At 42.8% G+C, this 24,158-nt stretch overlaps 1 protein-coding gene across 1 annotated transcript in view; it reads left to right on the top strand.

The window, feature by feature from the left end:
* Positions 1-24,158, top strand: part of ACVR2B (activin A receptor type 2B) — a 29,918-nt gene extending 5,760 nt beyond the window's left edge. The window contains exons 3-11 of the mRNA XM_031554015.1: positions 558-667; positions 1,963-2,114; positions 3,935-4,078; positions 5,097-5,240; positions 6,109-6,257; positions 10,884-10,998; positions 12,016-12,154; positions 13,807-13,937; positions 15,391-24,158. Coding sequence (XP_031409875.1) covers positions 558-667; positions 1,963-2,114; positions 3,935-4,078; positions 5,097-5,240; positions 6,109-6,257; positions 10,884-10,998; positions 12,016-12,154; positions 13,807-13,937; positions 15,391-15,585 — 1,279 coding nt within the window. The 3' untranslated portion in view covers positions 15,586-24,158. The remainder of the gene's footprint in view (positions 1-557; positions 668-1,962; positions 2,115-3,934; positions 4,079-5,096; positions 5,241-6,108; positions 6,258-10,883; positions 10,999-12,015; positions 12,155-13,806; positions 13,938-15,390) is intronic.

Below are 24,158 nucleotides of genomic sequence, written 5' to 3'. Positions count from 1 at the left end.
GCAGATTAAACTCAGAAGGAAAAATAAAAACCGAAACAAAAAACCCTACAGCTTCCCACCTGCTTTCAGCAATCAGAGGCGCTGCTGGTGACTGGTACCCTTGTAGTGTGTAGAGTTAGGGAGCTGGGATGCTCCTGCCTGTGAGAGAGGCCTTCTTCGTATGTGGTTTATAGCATCAGCTTTACAGCATGCCTAAATTCCCTTCACCCTCGGCAGCATACGTGCAGGCTGCAGGAACAACACAGCTCAGGGAACGAGGCATCTCTTCATTGCTTTTCTGTTTCTCATTCACTTAGTGGAGCCTGCTGTTATTTATTACTTGCCATCTAATGCCTTCAGTACATATGGAAGCATTTGTTTCCTTTATGGCCTTTTCGAGGGTCCTTGCTATTCACTGGGGTATTTGAGTGCCAAGTTTCCTGCAAGCAGAACCTGTGGAGCTGTGCTGGTGGAAGGGGACATGAGAAGACAATCTGGGGGAAACTCTGCATTTGCTCCCAAACATGAGTTGAGTGATGTTGTTTTTCCTCTCCCCTTTGCTGCTGCGTGTGATGCAGGCAGGAGTGCGTAGCCACAGAAGAAAACCCTCAAGTGTTTTTCTGCTGCTGCGAGGGCAACTACTGCAATGAGAAATTCACCCACTTGCCTGAAGTAACCGGCCCAGAAGGTGAGGTGTGCAGTGGATGATGTGTTGATGATGTGTTGATCTTGACCTGATTTGGGTTGCTGGATGTTGATCACAAACACATATCTGAGAGCACACACGTGGTCAGTTGGTTACAAAGCCCATATACTGGGGTTCCTTAAGAATAGCTTTTTAATGTCGTTTCGCTCTGGTTGAAGTGTATTGTACCACCATCTCATGCATCAGCAGAGAGGATTCGGTTCCCTTGGTTTGCAGAGGGCTCCTAGCGAAAGCAAGCATGCAAGGAAGAGAGCAGTGTAACTCACACAAGGTAGATCAAGACACAAATTCATAAAGGCATTCTGACACCTTCAATAATTTTCATTTCACAAGCACCTGAAACCTTGTTTTATTGGCTAAAATGCAGCATTTTTTTTTGTCTGGGAATTAAAAGGAAATGGGTATTTTTGGATATATTTCAAGAAATAAATAGTCACAGCAGGTTCTTCTTTTGAGGCTAATAGAAAAATGATTATTTCTTTTGCTGTAGGCTCACAAAAGTATCTTTCAATGAAAATTACTAAAGCAGGTGTATCTTTTCTTAGGATGGTTTCTTTTGCTATCAACTACCTGCATATACCGAGATATCCCCATAGACCATTATCAGATTTTCCTAGGCTTTCCTGTTAGGTTTTTAATTGTTTACATGATTTTTATAATCTCCTGTTATTAACGTACCCGTAGCAACCTAGTAGCAAATATTCTTTCTCTCACAGTTTTTTGTTTTATTTGGCAAGACTTGCTATTTTTTCCTTCCCTGTCTCCAACATAGCAACATGGCTCCATTTAGTATTCCCATTGTTTGTATCTCAACTGCACTGATGTAATTTGGAACAAGAACTACTGTGGGAATAGTGCATTTGATTGTGGCTCTTGCAGCATTTTGCTAAAAACTGACATCTTGTCAATCACTGTACAAGGCAAAGCAGCACTGTGAGGGATTTCGTGTTTGCTTAATATCTTCAGAAGGGTTAAGAGAAGGAAATTTTATGTCATTACATATCAGAAAAAATGCCCATCTTAAATAAAGATCAGAGGGGAGCTCAATCCAAAGAGTATGATTTGGACCATTGGATCATTCGTAATAGCAATGTGGAAAAGAGTAAATGATGGAGTCTTATAAATTCTGTTGGATGCAGTGAGACATACCACTGTGCCTTATAGACTCCGGAGTAGAAGAAAGGAGGGTTGTTTAATTATATTTGGACAAGTTGCTGATGGTGTGTTTGCACATCTAAGAAGTCCTTCTCCTCGTTTACCCTTTTCTTTCCTTACAGTCATATATGAGCCGCCACCACCAACGCCCTCCCTGCTTAACATCCTGGTGTACTCTCTGCTGCCCATTGCTGTCCTGTCAGTGGCCATCCTCCTGGCCTTCTGGATGTATCGGCACCGCAAGCCTCCCTACGGGCACGTTGACATCAATGAGGTGAGGAAGAAAGCTCTGGGTTCTCCAAGTTGATCCCCTCTGTTTGGACTTTATGGAGGATTTTATCACAGAATTATGAGGTGTGGTTTGGAAGGGATGCTAAAGATCATCTACGTACCATAGACAGAGACTTCCACTAGACCGTGTTGCCCAAAGCCTCATCCAACCTGGCCTTGAGTACATCCATAGCCTCTCTGGGCAGCCTGTCCCATTGCCTCACCAACCCCCTAAGGATAAATTCCTTTACATTTAACATTTTCCAAGCGGCCTAACTATTCTTCTCCATCTTTTTGAAGTCAGCACTACAGTAGGCCCCACGGCAGTGCTATGAGGCTGTTGGGTTTTGACCAGGTTATCATGATTTCCAAAATTCCAAAAGGATGAGTTACACAACCCTGCTTGGTGATTATTCTTTCCTCAAAACTGTCAAACCCATTGCCTAATTTCAGCTAACTTTGCAGAGGAGTAGAAACTGTAGAGATAAGTAAGTTCCTACCAGTTTTATGGGGTGAGAGGAGATGTTTTCCCTGTTGAAGCTCAGCTTTTATGAGCCATCAGAGAATGCATGCAGAAGGTCATCCTCACAGCCCAAAGCTATCAAGAACTGGTCTTTGCTGGCTTTGCTGTGCTCTGAACCTTCTGATCTCTTAAAAGGGGACCAGCAGCTACCTCTCCTGCATCCTGTAGGGACCATACTATGAGCCTTGCAAATTGCAGGCAGATAGGAGAGAGCTCCAGAACCAGGTGTATGTAGGACTTATGTTGTTCTCCCATTCGAATGCGGAGTTTAAACAGATGCTATCTTTATTACGCTGATAGACCTGTTTACTGCCTATTGCTAGGGCTATGGGAAGCATCCTTGATGAAGTGCAAAGCAGCTGGAGGTTTTAGGTGTATTTTGCTGTTGAGTCACAAAGATGAAAAAGTTCCTACTTTTGGCAGGAGGCAGCCTTGAGGTCATCAATGTTTTACAGCCTAAAATAGCTCTTTCTTTGAAAACAGTAGAGAGTTCAGGTTTTGCCAGAGGATGACAGGCAGAAGTTAGACACACAAAGTGACACTTCAAGGCATAGACTATTGTATATGTTCCATACAAATATCTCACAAAGCAAAATAGGGAATTTTGTGCTTCTTTGGCTGTGAACAGCACATTAGTAATTTGTAATAAACAGTATGGTGACCTTGTTCCCTTCCTTGAGGGACATGCAGAGCACTCTCAGACAGAGGGTTTGGATTTTGGTTTGTGCTGCTTGGAACCAGGAGCTGGACTCGGTGATCTTGTTGGTCTCACCCAACTTGGGATATTCTATAATCCTTCACACCTTTTGCCACACACCAGCTCTCCATTCCCCTACAAAGGCTGAGACTTGTTCAGCCTGGAGAAGAGAAGGCTGCAAGGTGACCTCATTGCAGCCTTCCAGTACCTAAAGGGAGCCTACAAACAGGAGGGGAGTCAGCTCTTTACAAGGATAGATAATGGCAGGACAAGGGAAAATGGTTTTAAGGTGAAGGAGGGAAGATTAAGGCTGGATATCAGGGGGAAGTTCTCTACAGAGAGAGTGGTGAGGTGCTGGAACATCTGCCCAGAGAGGTTGTGGATGCCCCATCCCTGGAGGTGTTCAAGGCCAGATTGGATGGGGCCCTGGGCAGCCTGATCTAGTATTAAATGTGGAGGTTGGTGGGTCTGCCTGTGGCAGAGGGGTTGGAGATTCATGATCCTTGAGGTCCCTTTCAACCCAAGTCATTCTGTGATTCTGTGATTCCCCTGCTTTGTTTTATGGCCCTGCTACAGCTTGTGACTGTTGTTCTCCTCTGTGCAGGACCCCGGCCCACCACCTCCTTCTCCCCTGGTTGGCCTAAAACCTCTACAGCTCCTGGAGATCAAAGCCAGGGGACGCTTCGGCTGCGTGTGGAAGGCTCAGCTGATGAATGACTACGTAGCAGTGAAAATCTTCCCAATTCAGGTGAGAAGGGCATCACTCTTGAGCTCACCCACAGGTCTGCCGTGCCAGTGTTGAGATGCTCTGAGTACCCGTGGAGATGTTGTCCCTACCATTACAAAGACTGGAGGAAATAGTTCAAGGACCTCACCTATACTTTTCTCTGTGATATCTCATTACCAAATGCTTCCTGAAGTACTTGTTGCAAGAAGGGCAAACAAGCACATTTTGAATCTTCAGGTTTTTAACACTGCTGCAAAAGTCAGTGTTTTCCGAAGTTGGACTGCTGTGTTTGAAGTGCACACGAAGGACCAAATGCTTAGCTTTGTGTGTCCTATCCAGGAAGTCTGTAAACCCAGACCCCAACCTAGCAAACAGTTTGTAGCATACAGAAACACAACCCTGGTGCTGTGCAAGTTCACTGCACTGCAGTGTGTCTGTCAGCTCACATCTTCCACTTCAGGAAACCTTTGAATGCTCCTGGCTTGACTATTAGGAATTGCAAATAGAAGGAGTAGAGCAATCAAAAGTCAAATGAAAGAGGAATGACTGAAACGTCTTTGTGCTCTTTCGCTGTCTCCTTATTCGTTAATTTTTTTCTCCCTGTATTTGTTGTCATAGCATTGCTAAAGGAGATTTGCACATCTTCTGTCCATGCCAGCTGTGACCTACTAGTAAATATTCAATACAGTCTAGATTGGATTTGCAGTCGTAACAATTATAGCTACAATGCAGAGCTGGGTGCTGTGTGCACAGGCTTTATTCCTTACTGCTTTCTTAGAAAATCTTGAGGTTGGGTTTGGATCCCACCCCCGTGCCCAAACATGAGGAGAATTTTGGAGAAGAGTGATTGAGAACAATGACTTCCATTCTTCTTCCAGCGTATACCCTGTAGGAAAATAGCCTCATTTCAAAGGGGTGCATCACATCCTAATGCTGAGGGTTGTATTGAGAGGAACATGAGCAGCTCTGACTGAGCTGACGAAGCTGTTTGCTTTAAAGGGAAGTGTGATCTTCGATGGTATGTTTCTCTCTGCTTTAGGATAAGCAATCTTGGCAGAGTGAGAGGGAGATTTTCAATACTCCTGGCATGAAGCATGAAAACCTTTTGCAATTTATCGCAGCAGAGAAAAGAGGGACAAACCTAGAGACAGAGCTCTGGCTGATCACAGCGTTCCATGACAAGGTAACGTACCGTTACGCATTCATTTGGGGATGGCACAGGGGTGGCTGGCCTTGAAGCACAGAGTTTGGTGGCTGATATTCTCCCAGAAGCTCCCCCCACTTGGTCTCCCCTTCTGCAAAGGCCCTTCCTTTAGCCTTCAAGACTTTCCTGCACAAACATCAGATTAAGAAAGGTGGGACCTGAGGAGAGGGAGGTGGCACAATAGGCTGCACACAGCTTACATATGCAGTGCTTGCCATCTCAAAACATGTGGAGATGAGCCAAGGAGAGCTGGGGGTTGGGGCCATTGCATTCCCAACCCAGCCCTTGCAGATAGGCTCTGTGTTTGCTTTTGAAGCTGAGGGCATACCTCCTCTTTCTTGAATTGCTTTAGTTATCAAACATGACTAACACTTAAAATAAAACAAACACACACAAACCAAGGGTTGAGCCAACAGCATTATCCCTCTGTTTAATCCAAGGTCTACTGAGTCAATCATTTCCACCACCACTTGATACGATGCAACATCTTCTTGCATGCAGATGTTTTCTCTTTCCTAGCCTGTATGACTTGTTCTTTTTGCAATTACTTTGTCCCTTCCTTCGCCAACCTCCCAAGCAGATGAATAGATTTGGGACACATTTTAGATATCCACATACTTTTTGTGCTGTCATGAGCTAGGGACTCATGAGTGCTTCTGGATTTTATTTCTTCTTCATCTTCTTTCTTCCTTTTTTTTTTTAAACATTTGCTAGTTTTATTTTTTGCCTGTTAAATGAAGGTTCACATTTCTCAAGCACTCATTAAAACTAAATGAAACCGATGAGTCTGCACATCTGTCACATAGCAATGGCTGTGATTAAGAACGTATGATGTCCTGTTTCTCAGGGCTCTCTCACGGATTATCTGAAGGGCAATATCATCAGCTGGAACGAGCTCTGCCATGTTGCAGAAACCATGGCCCGTGGCTTGTCTTACCTCCATGAGGACGTCCCGTGGTGCAAGGGTGAAGGACACAAACCTGCTATAGCACACAGGTACAGCCTCTTTCATTAATGCTTTTCAGGTGCTGTGTTCAAATGTTTGTGACCTCTGAAATGATGCTGTTGAATAGAGGAGGAGATTGTGGTTTGGGGAAGTAAATGTCTTTTATCCTAACAAATCCTCTGCTAAGACAGGAGTTTTTTTTACCCACATCTCAAATGGAAAAGAGCTAGTCATCAGCATCTTGTCTATGAAATACTAAGTGTGGCTGGTGGTGGTTTATGGCACACGTCTGAAGGGTGGGGGCTTCTCTCTGCCCTCACCTTGTCTTGATAAATGGTGAAAAGGAGCCTGGTTGCTGCAGAACCTCCCTTGGAAGGAGCTGTGCTTCATAAATCACAACATGGAATCATAGAAAGACTCCAGTTGGAAAGAACCTTAAAGATCATCCAGTTCCATCCCCATTGCCATGGACAGGGTTGCCACCTACCAGATCTGGGCCCAGGGACCCATCCAACCTGACCTTGAGCACACCAGGGAGGGGGCATCCACAGGCTTCTGTGGGCAACCTCACAACTTCTCTGGGAATACACATGTATTTATGGAGTGTACTCTTTCCTATGTATGTACGACTGATAACTCTACTTCCCACAGTTTCTGAACATGTGTTCCAATAGAGAAAAGGCAGAAAATAGCTGCTGTTTGTTTTTGTGGTAGTTCTATGGTGCCTAAATCTTGCCAGTGTGCTGATGGGAGAAAGCAGGGGAAGGGGCTGTGCATCTGAGACCTCCTGGCTCACATGTGGGGACAGCAGAATCCCCGATGGAGCAACGAAACCATCTTCACTGCAATAGAGCTTGTTGTAGCCCTCTGTATCCCTGCATCCTTCTCTTGCCCTGGCTGAAGCATTGCTGTTTGCTGGTGGCACGGCAGGAGGGGAGTTTTCCAGAAGGGATTTGTGCGGGTTGTGCGGCTGCGTGCAGTAATCCACTGCTCTTCATTGAGGAGGGACTTAAACCCCATGCCCAGCTGCAGCAATTTGCATCCGATCAAGTGGGGCCATCTTCCTATAAGGCGAGATAATCTCTATTTTTGCAAGGGTGTCCCTGCACACACTCCCCCCAGGACTTTGAGGTTGGGGGGAGCTGTGGGCTGGTGAAAGGCCTGCAGCTGCCTCTGTGCTGCTCCTGGGGCTGACCCTGTGCCCCTGACATTTGTCCCCACGAAATAAAGGCAGCGGTGTATGCAGGAAAATTCCTGAGGGTGGGGAGCTGCAGGAAGGCTTTAAAGCAACAGATCGTGCTCGTTAATTTTCCCATCCATTTAGCAAATGACAAAAGATAGAGAACACGCTGCTAGGGTGAGCTGAGTCCATACCTACAGAAGGGGGATTTCAGGACATAGCGGATTTCCCTTGGATTACCCCACACTTTTGCATTAAAAAAAAAACAAAACCAAAAGCACAACACGGAATACTTTTTATAGCCAAGGATATCATCGAATGGGTTAATATAATATGTGCAGAGCTGCTGGAAGGCCAGGTGGGACTCCCTGAGTCGCAGCTCTGCAGACTTTGAGCAAACTCGTAGGACTGTGGTCCCGGCACAGCAGGAGGTTATAGGATCGCTCCTCGGTGCTAAAGTGCCCCCACGTGGAAGCTGAAAATAAAATTTCTAGTGGCAAAATGGTGTTAATGCACAAACTACTTGTTGTCCGCTCACCCCTTGATTAAAGCATGATGCTGAAAAGGATATTTTCTCATTTTCGGGGCACTTTCCTTTATCAGTGGCTGTTCGAGGAACCTTTTGAATGAGTGATGGTGTTAGTGGGAACTGTTGTGAGTGTGGGTTGGATCAAGCCTTTCTCCCGTTCCTTGAGACATTTGTGTTGAGATCATGCTTGCCAGCTTCGTGTGGTTGTGGAAGGAAGGAAAACAGGGAAAAATGGGGAAATTTGTAGATATGAAGTTTGAAATTTGGAAAAAATGTCTTCTCAGAAAGAGTGGTGATGCACTGCACAGGCTGCCCAGGGAGGTGGTGGAGTGGAACACGAGGAAGGTCTTCCAGATACATGCAGGTGTGGCACATGTAGATGAGGGTCAATGGGCATGGTGGGGTTGGGCTGATGGTTGGACTTGATGATCACAGTGGTCTTTTCCAAACTTACTGATTCTATTTTTCTATGATGGGAAAAATAGAAACAGAAAGGGAAATCCCCACATTCTGTGTCAATATGTAATTAACTGCAGTGCAAGTAGACAGGAGCAGCAAGCACTCATGCAATGATTCTGGCTTCCATTTCACTTCACCTGGGAAAGGTGTGGTTCAGGCAGTGCCGTGTCATGTCTGTGAGGTCCTGGCTGAGCCACAGCTTTGCAAGAATCTCGTGTGCAATCTCTACCATCCCAGAGGGTGTAATCCCCTAATGCCGACCGAGCAAAGTCGTTTATCCGTGTCATTAGGTGATGGCTGTTTTCTGAGCCTGTAGGGAAACTGCTATAGCATGGGAGCTGTCAGTCTCTAAGATAGCATGTATTAGGTCATACATATGTAGTGGTGTTTTTATGTGCAACAGAGATCTACAAATGTTTTACAGGCTCTAAAAGGCCGGCTGTTTCCCTAGAAACCCCATGTCCCTAGGAGGCAGTTTGTTGGGGTTCCCTTCACAGCTGTAAGGGGAATAACCCATTTCCCCCACACTAAGCCCCAAGCCACAACTGCCCATCGTGCCATGTTTAGCTCACTGTGAGCAAATCCTTTCTTCTGATGTTTTAAGCTAAGAATGAGGCTTGGGTGACATGAGATGACTTTAGCACATGGTGCTTTGCACTGGTGTGCTGGTATCCAAGGCCACAGCCAGCAGTCCTTCTCTCTGGTCCAGCAGTTTCTCTCTTCCCAAGGAATTTTGACAGGTCGCTCTGGTGCAGAACAATTGTATCTGCCCTCGTTAATTATTTTATGCAGGCCTGCAATGTCCTGCAATCAGCAGGGTCACTGAGTGAATTGATGATAGGGAAATTATAATGCTGAGCATACAGGACAATTGCCATCTGCTGTCTAAGGTCTGTAATTTAATTATATTACCAAACATTCCTTTTCAGATGAAAATGCAGGAAGCCTCGGGAACAGGGCTGGGCTGGTCAGGCAACTAAGTGGGATCCTATCCCCCCTCATTGGCTCCTGTGGGCTCACCTGAGCTGCCCTGAAACAGCAGTGCTGTAGCACAGGGCTGACACGAATGTCCCTTTATAGTCATCTTCAAGCTCAGAGCCACCATCTCCACTTGCAGAGGAATAATTCTGAAAAATTCTGATCCTGGCAGCTCATCTCAGTGTGGGTTCACCCTCCCCCTCCCCCACTTGCTTTCCAGCCCAGGGGAGATCGATCCAGCAATTAAAACAGAAGTATAATAGATGGCAACGGCAAAAGCCTGCAGAAGCAGTGACCAGAGTCCCACTGGCATCTGCTAATTTCCAGGAAGATGTCATGGAATCATAGAATGGCTTGGATTGGAAGGGACCTCAAGGATCATGAATCTCCAACCCCCTGCCACAGGCAGAGCCACCAACCTCCACATTTCATACCAGACCAAGCTGCCCAGGGTCCAATCCAACCTGGCCCTGAACACCTCCAAGGATGGGGCATCCACAGCCTCTCTGGGCAACCTACATCTTCCCTCCTTCAATTGAAAGCCATTTTCCTTGTCCTGCTGTTATCTACCCGTGTAAAGAGTTGACTTCCCTCACAGAATCACAGAATGGCCAGGGTTGGAGGGGACCTCAAGGATCATGAATCTCCAACCCCCTGCCACAGGCAGGGCCACTGACCTCCCCTCCTGTTTGTAGGCTCCCTTTAGGTACTGGAAGGCTGCAATGAGGTCACTTCGCAGCCTTCTCTTCTCCAGGCTGAATAAGTCCAACTCCCTCAGCCTGTATTCGTAGGAGAGGTGCTCCAGCCCCGTCTGTGCTTAGTAGAGGCATTTGGGTTATGCTTTTAGTCGTATTTTAACTTTGAGTGAGCCCCAAGCAGTCTGACAGTTGGACTTGGTAATCTTTTCCAAATCTTCCATTTGGAATGGAATGGGATGTATATATGGGCCTTTTTTTTTAGCATGCACTTCTTTCGATACCTTTTGTAGGGGATGGGAGGGATACAGAGTTATCCAGTAGTGTGAAGTCTTACTCAGAGTGCAAGTGAGAAACTCACTGATCATCCATCCTGTTGTCTGTATTTTATTTTGAGAGTAATTTACCCAGGACTTCTGCTGTCTCTGTCCCTCCTGAGGCTGTGCTTTCTCTCCCTCCTTTGCCCTTTTGCCATCCCTGTGCCCTGTTCCTCTCTGGGCTAAGAGAGGGGCAGCTCGACAGGGTTGGAATGCATTCCTCTGGTAGGCAGGGCTTGAGGATGCTTGGGGTTATGTGCCTGAAGTGCAGTGTGAGATCCTGCAGAGAGCAGGAGCACAGACTTTCACATCCCACATGGCTCCTAACCCAGCAGCACAGGGCTGTCCACATGCATCTTACAGACACCAATAGCAGGGAGCAGCTGGGGAAGGAAGGAAGAAAGGAGCAGATCAACCCAGGACTGCTTGACCTAGAGATCACAGCGTGGTGCGTTACACTCTGATTCAGCCCTGTGCCATAATAAACCCTTCCAAACCTGCCTCTTATCTGTCTGTAGGGACTTCAAGAGTAAAAACGTCTTGCTGAAGAACGACTTAACGGCAGTGCTAGCTGATTTTGGTCTTGCTGTACGGTTTGAACCTGGAAAACCTCCAGGGGACACTCATGGACAGGTAATCGTTATCTTTCAAAATTAGATTGTAAAAAGTCAGGCCAGCCACAGCTCCACCTGTGTGGGAGTGGTTTGTACAGGTGCAGACTGGAGGCTGAGAGATCACCTTTACCGCAGTTTATCTCCATATAGCTTTCCTCATTTTTGCTCCCTTTCTTTAGATTTTTCTAGGATTTTCCACACTTTTTCACATCTAGGCTTCCCCTTGTTCCCACTTCCCCAGGTAATAGCAAAATCATGATGAGAAATCCCTCATTTCAGTTCCCAGTTTAAAAAGTGCTTTCTGCCACATTCTGCTCTTCCTTCTCTACATCACAGCCTACAGTTCTGCCATCTATGTCACCATGGGTATCCAAGGAGTTCTGTATGGCTTTTCAGCTAGAATGAATACACCTAGATGTGCATGATGGTGAGGAGAGGGCATCCTTTCCAAACCAGGGCTGAGTGGACTTTGCAGGGTCTGTGCTTTACCATTCCTGCGGATGTAGGAAGCTGGTTTTATCCAGGGCACTCATGCCTATACTTTTTCCTACCACTTCAGAATACATCGATTTTACTCTTCTTTTATATATTTTTAGTGAAAGGGGCTTGAACTTTCCATGACTTCAATAACCGACTCTGCCTTGACCTCGAGGTGTCGTGCCTGTCTCCAAGGGCAGTGTTTTCTCATGCAGCATGTGCTGCTGGAGCAAGATGCAGTGGGATGCAGAGGATTTCATCTGCACTCACCATGCCTCGCTGCATCTGAATTAGACCTATAGCATACACTGAATGTATATCACACACATAGTCATCGTGCACTTTGGCTTTTTTCCTTCAGGTAGCTTATGTAGACTGAAGTGAACCTAACACAAATCGATGTTAGAAGGCACAGCCCACTTTTGGTTGTTTTCCAAGTGAGGTGCAAATTTAGCAGAAGTAGCCTACAGGCTAATGAAGGCAGATGTCATTCATCTCTGACCAACAGAGGCTGACGGGTCCAACTGGAATTTAACTCGAGCTGTTTCTTTCTCTGCAGGTGGGAACAAGGAGGTATATGGCTCCTGAAGTGTTAGAGGGAGCAATCAACTTCCAACGGGATGCTTTCCTGAGAATAGACATGTACGCAATGGGACTGGTATTATGGGAGTTAGTCTCCAGATGTAGAGCAGTTGATGGTAAGAATAAAGATCTCCTCTGCCCCGGGGAATGGCTTTGTTTCAGCACGGTTTGTCGGCCCACAGAATGGCCTGGCTCTGTTCAAAATAAATTAAAAATCAATGCCATGTTTTCATTAGACAGCTAAGTTGTTTTTCATTTGCTTGTTTCTTAATGTAAGCTGTTATTCTCTGTGGTTAAGAATCTTCGTGGTGTTCAAGTTTCAAAGTGCTTCTTTTAATACCTCAGTGTTCCCTTTCTCAGGGTTTTTATCCTAAAATGATGCTGCAAAATGGGATTTATTTTCTGTCCGAGCAGCACATTGGTTCTCTGGTGCATCCTTGCCATTTGCAGGATCTTGTTCTTGGTCAGGGAAGCTGCAACTCCTTGTGACAATATGGGTGCTCCACACTGAATATCAAGCTCATGAATTAATAGCACCTTACCTGGACTTCAAACATGAATGTTAATGTTGTAGTAGCACTGAGGTCCTTGATTATAATCAGGATGTGTACCAAGGTATGTGTTTTTTCAAAAAGTTCCTGTGGATCATATAAAATGCCACAGGAGCAGGGATGAAGGGGAGTTAAGCTTAAACTCACAAACTTCTTTAATTCAGAAGTGGTACTGTGCAAATTGCATCACTTCACTGTGCAGATCTGTTGCATCGTTATGGTCAAAACTGTGTCTGCTGGCTTCAGTGACAAATAGTCCCTGTCTTTCAGTGAGTGTGATTTCTGAAACAGTGTTGTCAATTCCTTTTGTTAGGATAAGTTGTGAGTGTGGTGTGACTAACAGCAGGTTTGTCTTGGTGATCACTAGCACAACTTGTTATAGCTTTGATTCCTCTTTGAAGATGAGGAATAGAAGGTCACAAACATTATTGTGTTGTCTGTTGGAACAAGCATTTCAGTTTGTTCCACTGACGGGCATCATGTCAACAAGAACAATGATAAGATATTTTAGTGATTGGCTTTTTTGTTGTTGATTTTTTTTGTTTGTTTGTTTGCTTGCTTTAAGTACCTAAACATAATTTTCTAGGTGTCGCAGTTCACGACCAACTACAGTGGTTGGCTCTTTGATTTTAGTCTGCAAAAAGCCTTCTTGAATTATCTTTGCTATTGAAAGAGATCACTCTTTGCTTCTGGGAAACCATAAGTAATGCAACCAAGCATCCTGAAAAAGTCCATCAGTTAAGCTGGGCTGTGCTTTTTGAGAGGGCATCTACACATTGCCAAAGGCCAAGTGACGTTTACATGAGCAGAAGTTATTGCTGCAGTCTGGAGGCTGCACTGACACTTCATAACAGTTCTCTCATTCTCTTGGCCCAGAGCAGTTCACAGCCATAACTGGTAGAACTAAAGCATTCCAAAATCATTTTGCACTTTGGAGCTAGCACCTGGGACAAGTGCATCTGGCTCTACCTGGTAAGAGCTGACTTAAATCTAAGAACAAGCCAGGTCAAAAAGAGATTGCAAGTGCTGTGTACGCTTGACCTTGCTACTCAGTGCCTAAAGTGAAATTATGCTCATGCCAAAACCTTCCTTTAGGTTGTTTTGCTGCGATGGGTTGAGGAGCCGTGCCTTGTGCATGGGGAGGATGCAGCTCTGCAGAGGCTGTGGCTGAACACAGGCCATTTCCTTACTAACCCAATTCTTCATGCGCACTGTAGGTCCAGTGGATGAATACATGCTGCCTTTTGAAGAAGAAATAGGTCAGCACCCATCCCTCGAGGACCTGCAAGAAGTGGTGGTTCACAAGAAGATGCGCCCCATCTTCAAGGATCATTGGCTGAAACACCCTGTATGTCCCCCTTTGGTTGATGGGCAAATGTTTTTTCCTGCATGATGGGAATGAGAGATGTGGCTATGTGTTAGCTTCAAAGGGAAAATATGCAGGAAAACGGTGTTCTGGGAATCTGGCAGCCTCGAGGCACAAACTAAACTGCAGGTGACCTTCATGTCCTCACCACTGCCTGGTACTGTCGTAGCACAATCTTTGGCAGAGAACACTTCCCCTTTCCCTTTGTTCCTTTTTGTGTTTAGAGGATAAACCAGCTGATTAAAATCAGCAAATGAACATGGAACGTGTCGTGGAGCGTTTGTTTAGCAGGACTCATTTAATATGGTGAAATAACGGAAGGGAAAGTCCCATTCATTGAGAAAGAGAGAATGGTGCATACCGGCACAGACGTATTCCTTGCAAGCTAGATAGCATGCAAGACTTGAACCATTTTTTCAGGAAAAATTAATTAGATGTGAAGGCAAACAGACAACGAAATAAAGTGCAGTGTGGGTTTCCCAGAGGTAGATCGTTTCAGATGAGCGTTTTCAATAAGTGAGCTGATTTTTTTCAGACTGGGAAAGGAGGGAGAAGATTGTGAAATCTCACAGGGCTTCAGTAAGAAGCTAAATGCCTCTGTTTGGACCAAACTGCTGCTGTTTTGGCTGGACTCAGGTGTACTAATGCATTGCCTGGAAGTTACCTACCTGCTGAGTGTAGGGAAAGACAAGTGTGGTGGTTTCTGGGTGAGTGGGATTCAAACAGAGCTGTACTCTTCCAGCAGTATTCATTGAATCACACAATCACAGAATGGTTTGGGCTGGAAGGGACCTTTAAGATCATCCAGTTCCAACCCTCTGCTATAAGTACGGATACCTCCCTCTAGACGAGGTTGCTCACAGACCCATCCAGCCTGGCCTTGAGTGCTTCCAGAGAGGGGACATCCAGAGTCTCACTGGACAACCAGTTCAGTGTCTCACCACCCTTACAGCAAAGAATTTCTTCCTAACATGTAGTCTAAGTGTTGTTTTGAGGATTGTACAGAAGCAATTGCAAACAAAGCTATGGTTTCATAGTAACTGATACAGTGCTGCCAGCACTGGTGGTTTTATCATGGGAATTGTAACACTTCATGTCTTGTCTTCTAAAGCTTTAAATGCTCAATTTCATTATGTACTTTGATGTGGAAAAAAAAAGTACTTTCAGGTCTATGAAAAAAAGCAGATGTGAGCAAAGCCCTCAGTCTTAGAAACTGTAAGTTCAAAAAAACCTGATAACACACGTGTTGAGAGTACCTTGTAAAACAAATCTCATGATAGAATCACAGAATCATTTGAGTTGGACGGGATCTTTAAGGTCCGTCTGGATCCCAACTCGCCTGCCACCAACAGGGAGACCCGCAGCTCGGTCAGCTTGCTCAGAGTGCTGGTTTGCACATTGTGGAGGCTTTTATCTTCCCTTTCTCTCTCCTCAGGGCTTGGCGCAGCTCTGCGTGACCATCGAAGAGTGCTGGGACCACGACGCAGAGGCTCGGCTCTCGGCAGGCTGTGTCGAGGAGCGCATTGCTCAGATCCGCAAATCCGTAAACGGCACTACCTCGGACTGCCTTGTCTCCATCGTGACGTCCGTCACCAACGTGGACTTGCCGCCCAAAGAGTCCAGTATCTAAGTCCTGGTTCGCTTTTGTCTTTCCAGACTCAGTGGATTTGAAAAAAGTTTTAAAAAGAAAAAAAAGAAAAGAAATAGAAAACACGCGAAGAAAAAAAAAAAACCACAAAAATCCAACAAACACGTGAATGCAGCTGCTATTTTATCTTGACTTTTTATTATTATTGTTATTATTATTATTATTTTTTTTTTTGGTATTGGATCAATTTTACCAGCACATTGCTCTACTGTATTAACAAATGGACATTTCAGCAAGCATTCAGGTGCCGACTAATGAATGCAGAAAAGGTGCAGGTACCTCAGAACCTCAACAAACTCACTTCAGTTGTTTTGTTGTTGTTGTTGTTGTTGTTGTTTTTTAAATTGAGTTTTCTGGGTTTCTCTTTATCAGTCTGTCTTCTGAGCAGAACATCTGTGACATAAAGGAAAACCACCTATCATCTTAGAAAACGCAATGCTGCAAACTTTGGAGGAAACTTAAGACTGTTACATAAGATTACACCTTCCTCAAAAGGATTTTTTCCCCATTTTGTTTCGTTCCTGGGTTCTGTTCCGTGTTGGGTTATTTTATTTGGAAGTGAGCTTCAAAAAAAAAAAAAAAAACAAAAACAAAAAAAAAACACAGCAGATGTGTCTTTTACGGATCTAACGGGTGTCATTGTAACATGGAAAAAAGTAACTGGGCGGAGAATGTTAATTCTTGGTGGTAGAATTGAAGGGGGGAGCGTAGAATAGGGGTGGGGAGAGCGACGTTGGACTTGGCAGCATTTGGGGAAACATCATTTGCTATGGAGCTACTTCTCAGGTAATCATTAGAGGAGGGGAAGGACATTTCTGGGCAGAGTATTAACAGCTGCAGTGTATGGAGAAAGCAGAATTAAAGAGCCAGTGGTTGCAAGCAAGGCACTGGTTAGTTCTTCCTCTAGTATCTGGCGCTTGGGTGGTAAAAGAACAAAGCAGAACTGTAATTACCTTCTATTTTTTAAATCCGGATAGTAACAGGAAGAACGCTTTTTAAGAAGTGTAATTGGAAGAGGTGGGAAAGTGTATTCTTAGGAGAAAATACTGGAGGATAGGAAGATGTTTGCATCTCTCTTGAAGTGTAAGTCAGTGCAGGAAATGTTGCCCTCGGGGTTGATTATCTGCCAGCCCAACCACTGGCACAGATGGTGCAGGGCGGGGAAGTGTGAACGCTGGCTCTGTAGTTTTTCTTTGTTCTTTAATTTGGGGTTGTAGGGAGGTGGAAATTACCTGAACCAGTGGCAGATGGCTCCTGTAGCACCCGAGAAGCCCATGAGCTGTACAGTTATAGACTGCAGAGGTAGCTGAGCAGCAGCAGTGATCCTCAGCATCGCTCAGACTGGTTCTTTGACGCTGCTTTCTCCGTACTCTGCGACTAAACTCTTTTCGTCTTAAAGTGGTGCATATTCTGAAATACCATTACTCTTATTATGCCATAAACTTGCTCTAGTCAGTGAATGTTCCTAATGCTGCTGATTCAACATTGAGATATTTTTTTAATTTGCAAAAACATGCAATGTTTAGAAAAAGGAAAAAGAAAAAAAAAAAAAAAAAACAACAAAACACACACACACATACACACGTTACGTGGCTTCCGAGGCTTAAACTGAAAAAAAAAGAATTAAAAACTTCATGACCACAGACCACCTCAAACCAGAAATACCTCAGAATTTTCTACTTGTATGAGTTTTATTATATATTTTGTTAGTTGTGTTGTCTTGTAGTAAGTATATTTTAATGTAAGTTGGCTTTTATGACAAGGGAGTTTTTAAAAAAAGAAAAAAAGAAAAAAAGTTCCAAAATCTTTTAGGAAGTGCTACCGTTGTTTTTATTTTGTTGTCGTTGTTGTTGTTTGTTTTATAAAGCACCATTGTAAATAACTATACAGTTGTAGAATAACTGCCTATATAAGGTACCTGGGCATTATTCACACTTATTTGTGAAGGCTGTTTCCATTCTGTGTTTTATTTTTATTTTTGTCTGTTTCAGTGAAAGGACAGTACATCTTTTTCTTTTTTTTTAATGTTATTTTGTTTTATTTTTTGATCTTTGAATCTAACATGAATTCTATGTCTTGCTAGACTGACAAAGTTATATCCATTGGATGGCCAGAACTTTCAGATTTCTCCTTCTATTAAGCCAAAATGCAGTGCTGAGCTAATCATCCTTTGAGAAGGAAAAAACAAACAGAAAAATCAAAAGTCTGTACATGAATTGGACTTCTTGTCGCTGCCAAGCTGTCAGCATGGACCCTTGCACAAATGGAATTTATTAAGCAAACAAAAATCACTAATTGGAGAAAATGTGGAGACACTATAGAGTAAATTGAAATATATCTCTTAAAAAAAATATAGCTTTAAAACCTAGAGATCACAAATGAGGACGCGGTCCTTTCTCTCGAAGAGACATTAAGATAGTTGCCTTAATTTGTCTATCTGAATAAAGTCTTAACCTATTCTTTCAAGTTATTGAATGTATATTGCATATTAGTGTGTACACACATGTAACTGTATTTCCGTGTGTAGGTTTGGAAGTTTCTGTTTCTTAATGTGATTCTGTTCAGAACACGGTGACAAAAGCAGGCAGGATGGTACTGGTTGGACCCAGATGATGGTGCTGGAGGGGCGGATGTCTTCGAGCTGATGCTGCAACATGCCCATGCTGAACATGAAGCGTGCAGGGAGCTCTTCTGGTGTCGTGACATAAGTCGCTCGCTTCATGTTAAGCATGGTCATAAAGTTTTGCAAGGATCGGCATTTTTCACATTCTAATACATTTCTGCACTGAGATTTATATAAAAATGTGACTGTGTTTTAGAAGTGAAGTGATGTAAGGGGGGGTGGAGTCTAGAACAGAATTAAGATTGAGCGAATGCTTGTTTCGAGGTGGGCGTGCTCTGTGTTCCCCAGGAACGGGAGCTGGCTCACATTGCTGCAGAAAGAAAAAAGCTGTACTGTCTTTTAACTATCAATATCTGTTTGCTGTTCTGGATTTTTTTCCTTCGGCATTCTGTATAATGGCTAAAACAGGCTTATTACAGCAGTTGCTTTTTTATCGTGATTTCTTTAAGAAGCTTTAAAGTATTTATTGAAAGTGCCATATGATTTTAATAGCCTATTAGACAGTCTCGTAAACCTTCTCTTTTGAGAAGGCATACACAAAAAGTCTCGCGTGTAGCTTATCTGATTGTGGGGAGCTGTGCCAACGTACAAAGCTTGACCGAATGTTGATTGTAAGTGTTACCAACTTCCCTGGTCTACTGCTTCCTTATAGATCATCTTGTCAACAGGATTCAGCAACTGACTTTTAAAAGAATTTCCAAAATGCACGTGTGCTCAGATAGAAATTTTAAATGTGTGTTGAGTTTTGTGTCTTGCTGCCACAGCAGAGAGGGGTATTCTGAATTTTTGCCTATTTACAAAATCCTGTCAGTTTCTCTGAAGTGGTCCTTTTAGTTGGTATTTATTTTATTAATGAAGGAAAGCTCTGATGAACTTACTGGTCTTTCAATACTTGAGCTGTCAAGCAAATAGTTTCCTCACTGCTAACGTAGCATTTGAACTCACAATGACAATTTTGTTTTGTTCAGTATCACGGAGGCTTTTTCCTAGCCAGCATTGGGCACATCCGTAGGTGTAGCTGTAATAAGCAGTCGTGACTCTTTCCCCCTTAACACTCCCATGAACGTGATGGGTACAACATATGTTATAAATTTCACTCCCTGTTCAGATTTTATTGATTTTATAATCAATGTATGATTTTATTGTTGACCTTCTTCTCTTGTGTAGCGGTTTAGGTAAATATTAACCTTGAATATTGTGGGCAGTTCTGTCGATGTTAAAAATTTTCCGTGACTTCAGGAGCCAGGATTCTCTTCTCTCTGGTCTAATGACCCTTAAGAACTTATTGTGCTGGCTGTGTTGGTTTCCTGGGTGAAGGAAGCTCACGTTTTGAGGTTGGAAATAGCTAAAATTGCATTTTTGAGATGACAGAGCTGTGACTTGCTAATATAATTGCATTAGTACAGCAAGGTTCATATTGAAATTTATGTGCACGAGAGAAGGCTATAAACCAGTCTAACCATCAGTGAAATGACATCTGCCTTACTCTTCTGTTGAAGGACTTTAGCTAGTCCTGATCATGGAGTTTTCTCTAGTGAAGACAAAAAGAAAAACGCTTTTTATTTTGCTTCATTCTTTTGCTGAAATTCTCATAGAGCATAAGCTATGTTAGGTCAAGTTACACCTATGGCAATGCCAAGGTCTTTCTGTTTACGTTTGTTTCAAAAAAAAGGGATGTGAGTATCCCCCAGTAACTCCGTTGCGTTACTTAGGTCTTGTGATTCACTGCTGTTTCTGTTGAAGTTATTCGTTTCAGCAGGAGCAGCACTGGGTCTGCTCAGTAGTGTTGCCGGTGGGTACTTCCAGGTTGGCTGGATAGGCCTTTCCAATTAGGAACTCTGATCTCCCTTAATATCACCCCGTAGAAACTGGAGAGCTCAAATTCTGTTCCTCCTGTGCTGCTTTCTGGGCAGACTGTTAGGATTTTCCTGTTTTGCAGGTGAAAGATGTAGTTTCACTTAGAATGGAAGAAACTCCTATTGCAGAGGAAGGAGCTGGTTGATAGCATTGTGACAGTGCTGTTGTTGCAGTCCTCTACAAGCCACACTCCCCTTGAGAAGTATCTAAGCAGGAAGTGTCCCACAAACTATTATCACTTTTACATACAGAATATTGTTTGGTAACATTGTAAATAAAATAGACTATATAATAGAGGAAAATAAGGACATTTTGACTTTTTTACTTTTGGAAATATATATATATATATTTTAGTTACATATACAAACAAAAATTCTACATTGTGTGAGAATTCTTTTATACCACAAATTATTTTTGTAACGTCTAATATGTTTCTGCAGGGAAAAGGGAGAATGGCGTGTGTACGCACAGCGAATAAATATATATATATATAATGTTTAAATTAAATGTGCACTACATCAAAGTCTAGAGGATAGAACAAGTTTAGAGTGAGGAGCAAGTCTGGATGTACTTGGACACGCTTTGAGGGCGGCACTGACTGTGTTTAACAAGGTTATCTTGCATGTCACATCCCTTCTGCTAAAGATGCTTGTTGCTTTTTTATGACCATCTTCAGTTTAACCAGGAAGAGTGTTTTCATGCATTCATGCAAGTATCCGTGTGTGAGCAGTGTGTCTTGACATATGCTGTGATGCTGCAGTGAGTTGTGAAGGCAGGGTGTTAGGAATTTGTGGAGACCAAATAGGCTGATCTCGCTCACTGCCGTATCCGTTTATAGCAGCTGTGTCTGCTGCATTGACAATATGATCTGTAAGGAGCTGTTGCCAGCAAAGTCTTGATAAAAGCATTTCCTAGAAGTTCCTTCCCTCTGAAGTGACACAAATAATCAGACTTCACCAGGATGCTCAGATGTGTTCCCAATGGCAGATTTCACAGTTTGGGTTGGCAGCACTAAAAAAAAAAAAAAGAGCACTGTCATGTCCAGAGTCCTACTTAGAAAAAGAGCATTCCTAATTGTGTAGCCAAACTAAGGTATACTAAAAATATTAAAGAAAAATACTGCTAATGTTTTCACGTGAGCTGACTTTTCCTTTCGGACCTAAAAATCACTCCATTCTTTAGCTTTCCTAGTCTTGACAATTAAGTGTCAGCAGGGTAAAAGTTACTGAAGAAAACTTAAAGCCAAGCAATGCACTGTGCTGCTTGGAAGGTTTTTTGACAGCGTGCCTTCTGAAATTGGTGCTTGAATGACTGAGAGCAGGCTCCTGCCATTGCTGAATCCTACTGTGTTCTTGGTGAAGTCCTGGCCCTGTGGAAGCTTCCATCTGATTCAGTGGGACCATGAGTGTGTTTGTGTTCCTGGTCATTGCCCTCATTCACTCACTCACTCACTGACTCACTCACTCACTCACATGGGACTTCTTTTCTAATATAGTAGTTTTAGGATGAAGATCTGTTCCCTGACTGAAGTAATAACCTCTGGGTAATCCTTTTTGTCGGGACACATCCACAGAAAGAGATCATGCTTGTGTTACGTCCATCCAGCTGTTCTGAAATGTAATGCTATTCTGTTGTGCCTTTATTTTTCCATGTAAAAGCAACTGCTGTTAAGTTTTTTTTTCCCTTTAACTAGTTTTTATGTTTCTTTTTCTGTCTAAAACAAACAAACAAACAAACCAGTTTTCATTGCCCAGCTGTTATTTCTGGATGCAGTCTGTGATCCAGGTATTTCAAGAACCAATTACCTCAAACCTCATGTTAAACAGTGTTGCTATCTGGATTCTCCTTGATACTACAATATTGTAACATACACAAACAGGAACCTTGCTATGTATGGGTGTTTATATATATGTATCACATACATATATGCGTGTATGTGTTAGATATATATAAATGGAAAGTGATCCCCAAGGACTGAAGGAAAAAAGCAAAGCTTTTGTTTTCCAACATTGAAACCAAAAGGGCTTCTCTGAAGCTCTATAATGGCATTGTGCTGGATATGTATTGAAAAAGTGTTTTCTGGAAAGTGCTTCCTTTGTCAGCCTTTTTATTTCAGTATTTTAATAGGGCAGATGGCGTGATTAAAACACCATATCTGTATTTTTTGACCAGTTTTGAAGCAGAGGCCTCTTAATCTTTCCAATTGTTAAAAACCAATCAAACTCAGTATATAACATTCCAGTAAGGTTAGTATTGCAAAATTTGAGTATATTCTGGGAAGACTTTATTAGCTTTTGTTTTGGTGAAAGGGAGGGCGCTGGCCAAACTTTACTCAATTTTTCCAACGTTCTGTAACCAGAACCATCCTGATCATTTAAAATCTTAATTCAGTAGGCACTGGCATTTCTGGATTGGCCCCCTCATTAAAAAAAAAATACCAAATAAAAACCAACAGCCGTGAGCAGGAGGAGGTTGGAGGAGTTGTAGCTTCCGAATGTGTGCTAAGCATCAGCACAATCTATTGGATAGCAGGAAACACGCTGGCAAGACTTGGGACCTATCTGGTCCTTTCCTTTTTCTATCCTCCCTTCTCCCAGTAACCTTCCCATAAAAGCAGGCCTTCAACCGCAATGACTTACTTAGACAAAACCTTCTAAAGCTTTTAAAGCTGTTGGTGGTTTATGATTACCTTTATGATTACCTTTGGAAAATTATTTACAAAAATATTAAGATCTCCCAGAAGAAGACCTTTTGCAATGCTGTTGGCCTTCCAGCGGAATAATACTGGGATGCAAAGTTGATCTGTTAGTGGATCAGAGTTGAAGGAGGTGGTTACTGCAAACTAAGTAACATTCTTGACCTCTATTCTATGCCATAAGTCCGCACAATGCCATTGTCAATCTACTCAAACTATCTGCTTATGAATTCTGCATGATCCTCATGATAGAGTTGAAAGCCTGATCTTTCACCTGTTAATATTTTCACATTTGTCCTTAAGTTTGACAAATTTTATACTGTAAAGTTGACCTGAGTACAGTTTGATGTCAATTCTTGTGGAAAGAGCTTTCTGCATGTAACATTAGACACATACAGTTAAACAACACAGCATAGTACAAAACTCACAAGATAATGTTTTGGCACCAGCAGAAAGAAATCTCACCCTGACCATTTGTCATTTTAAACCATCTTATTGTAAGTTTTACCAGCTACTTCTAAATTTGTGCTTTATTTAAAGAAATAAAATAAAAATCCTAAGACTTGTCTAGCGTAGTGAAATATGTGTATATCAGTTTTAGGATAAATAGCTAAGTCTTATTACGCTGTGTTACTTAACTTGTATATATAGAGTATACATAAGAGTTTGCAGTAACCTGTTTCTCCAGGATTTCCAGTTTGAATGGATTTAAACTCAAAATATGAGATTACGTAAATGATTTAGAAGATTGCAGAATAAACTGAGTGTAAAATACAGGAAGCTCTATCAGATGGTGAAATAATTTTTAAAGAGTCTTTTGGTCCTTGGCTCAAATTCAATAAGTACTGTTTGTATACCAAGATATGTGAAATGTAAATGTTGTAGGTTATATTTCACTCTTGTAGCTATGAAAATGTAGAACAGAGATAGCTTGTACTACTGAGTTAACAAAAGTTATACTAAAGTATCCTGTTAAAAAAGTATACAGAGAGGTAAGCTCATTGCTGTAACCCCTTTTGGATTGAAGTGTGCTGATTTTTATATGTACGTTATATATATATATATTCTGCAAAATAATATGTGTGTGTATATATATATATATAATGTAAGTATAAAATGGCCTAATGCAGACATCCATTGTATTGCAGTTATGAAGTGAAGACATTTCGGAAAGAACATTGTATCATAGTTCATGAATTTGCAGTGGATCTTTGTTCCTTTTTACTGTGGTATTTTAGAAATGAGTCTCAAGTTTGAAATTAGATCTGCCAAGTTGGAGTTTTGCTGCTTCAGCTTTGCACTGGGTGTCCGAATAAACCAGTATGAATGTAGTATTTGCCCTGTGTGAAGCAGCTACACCCCAACAGATAGGAGGGAAAA

The sequence above is a fragment of the Meleagris gallopavo genome, chromosome 6 (genome assembly GCF_000146605.3).
Source record: "Meleagris gallopavo isolate NT-WF06-2002-E0010 breed Aviagen turkey brand Nicholas breeding stock chromosome 6, Turkey_5.1, whole genome shotgun sequence".
In the NCBI taxonomy this organism is placed as follows: Eukaryota; Metazoa; Chordata; class Aves; order Galliformes; family Phasianidae; genus Meleagris; species Meleagris gallopavo.
Note: the sequence above shows the minus strand (reverse complement) of the source record. Positions and strands in the feature narration are given on the sequence as shown.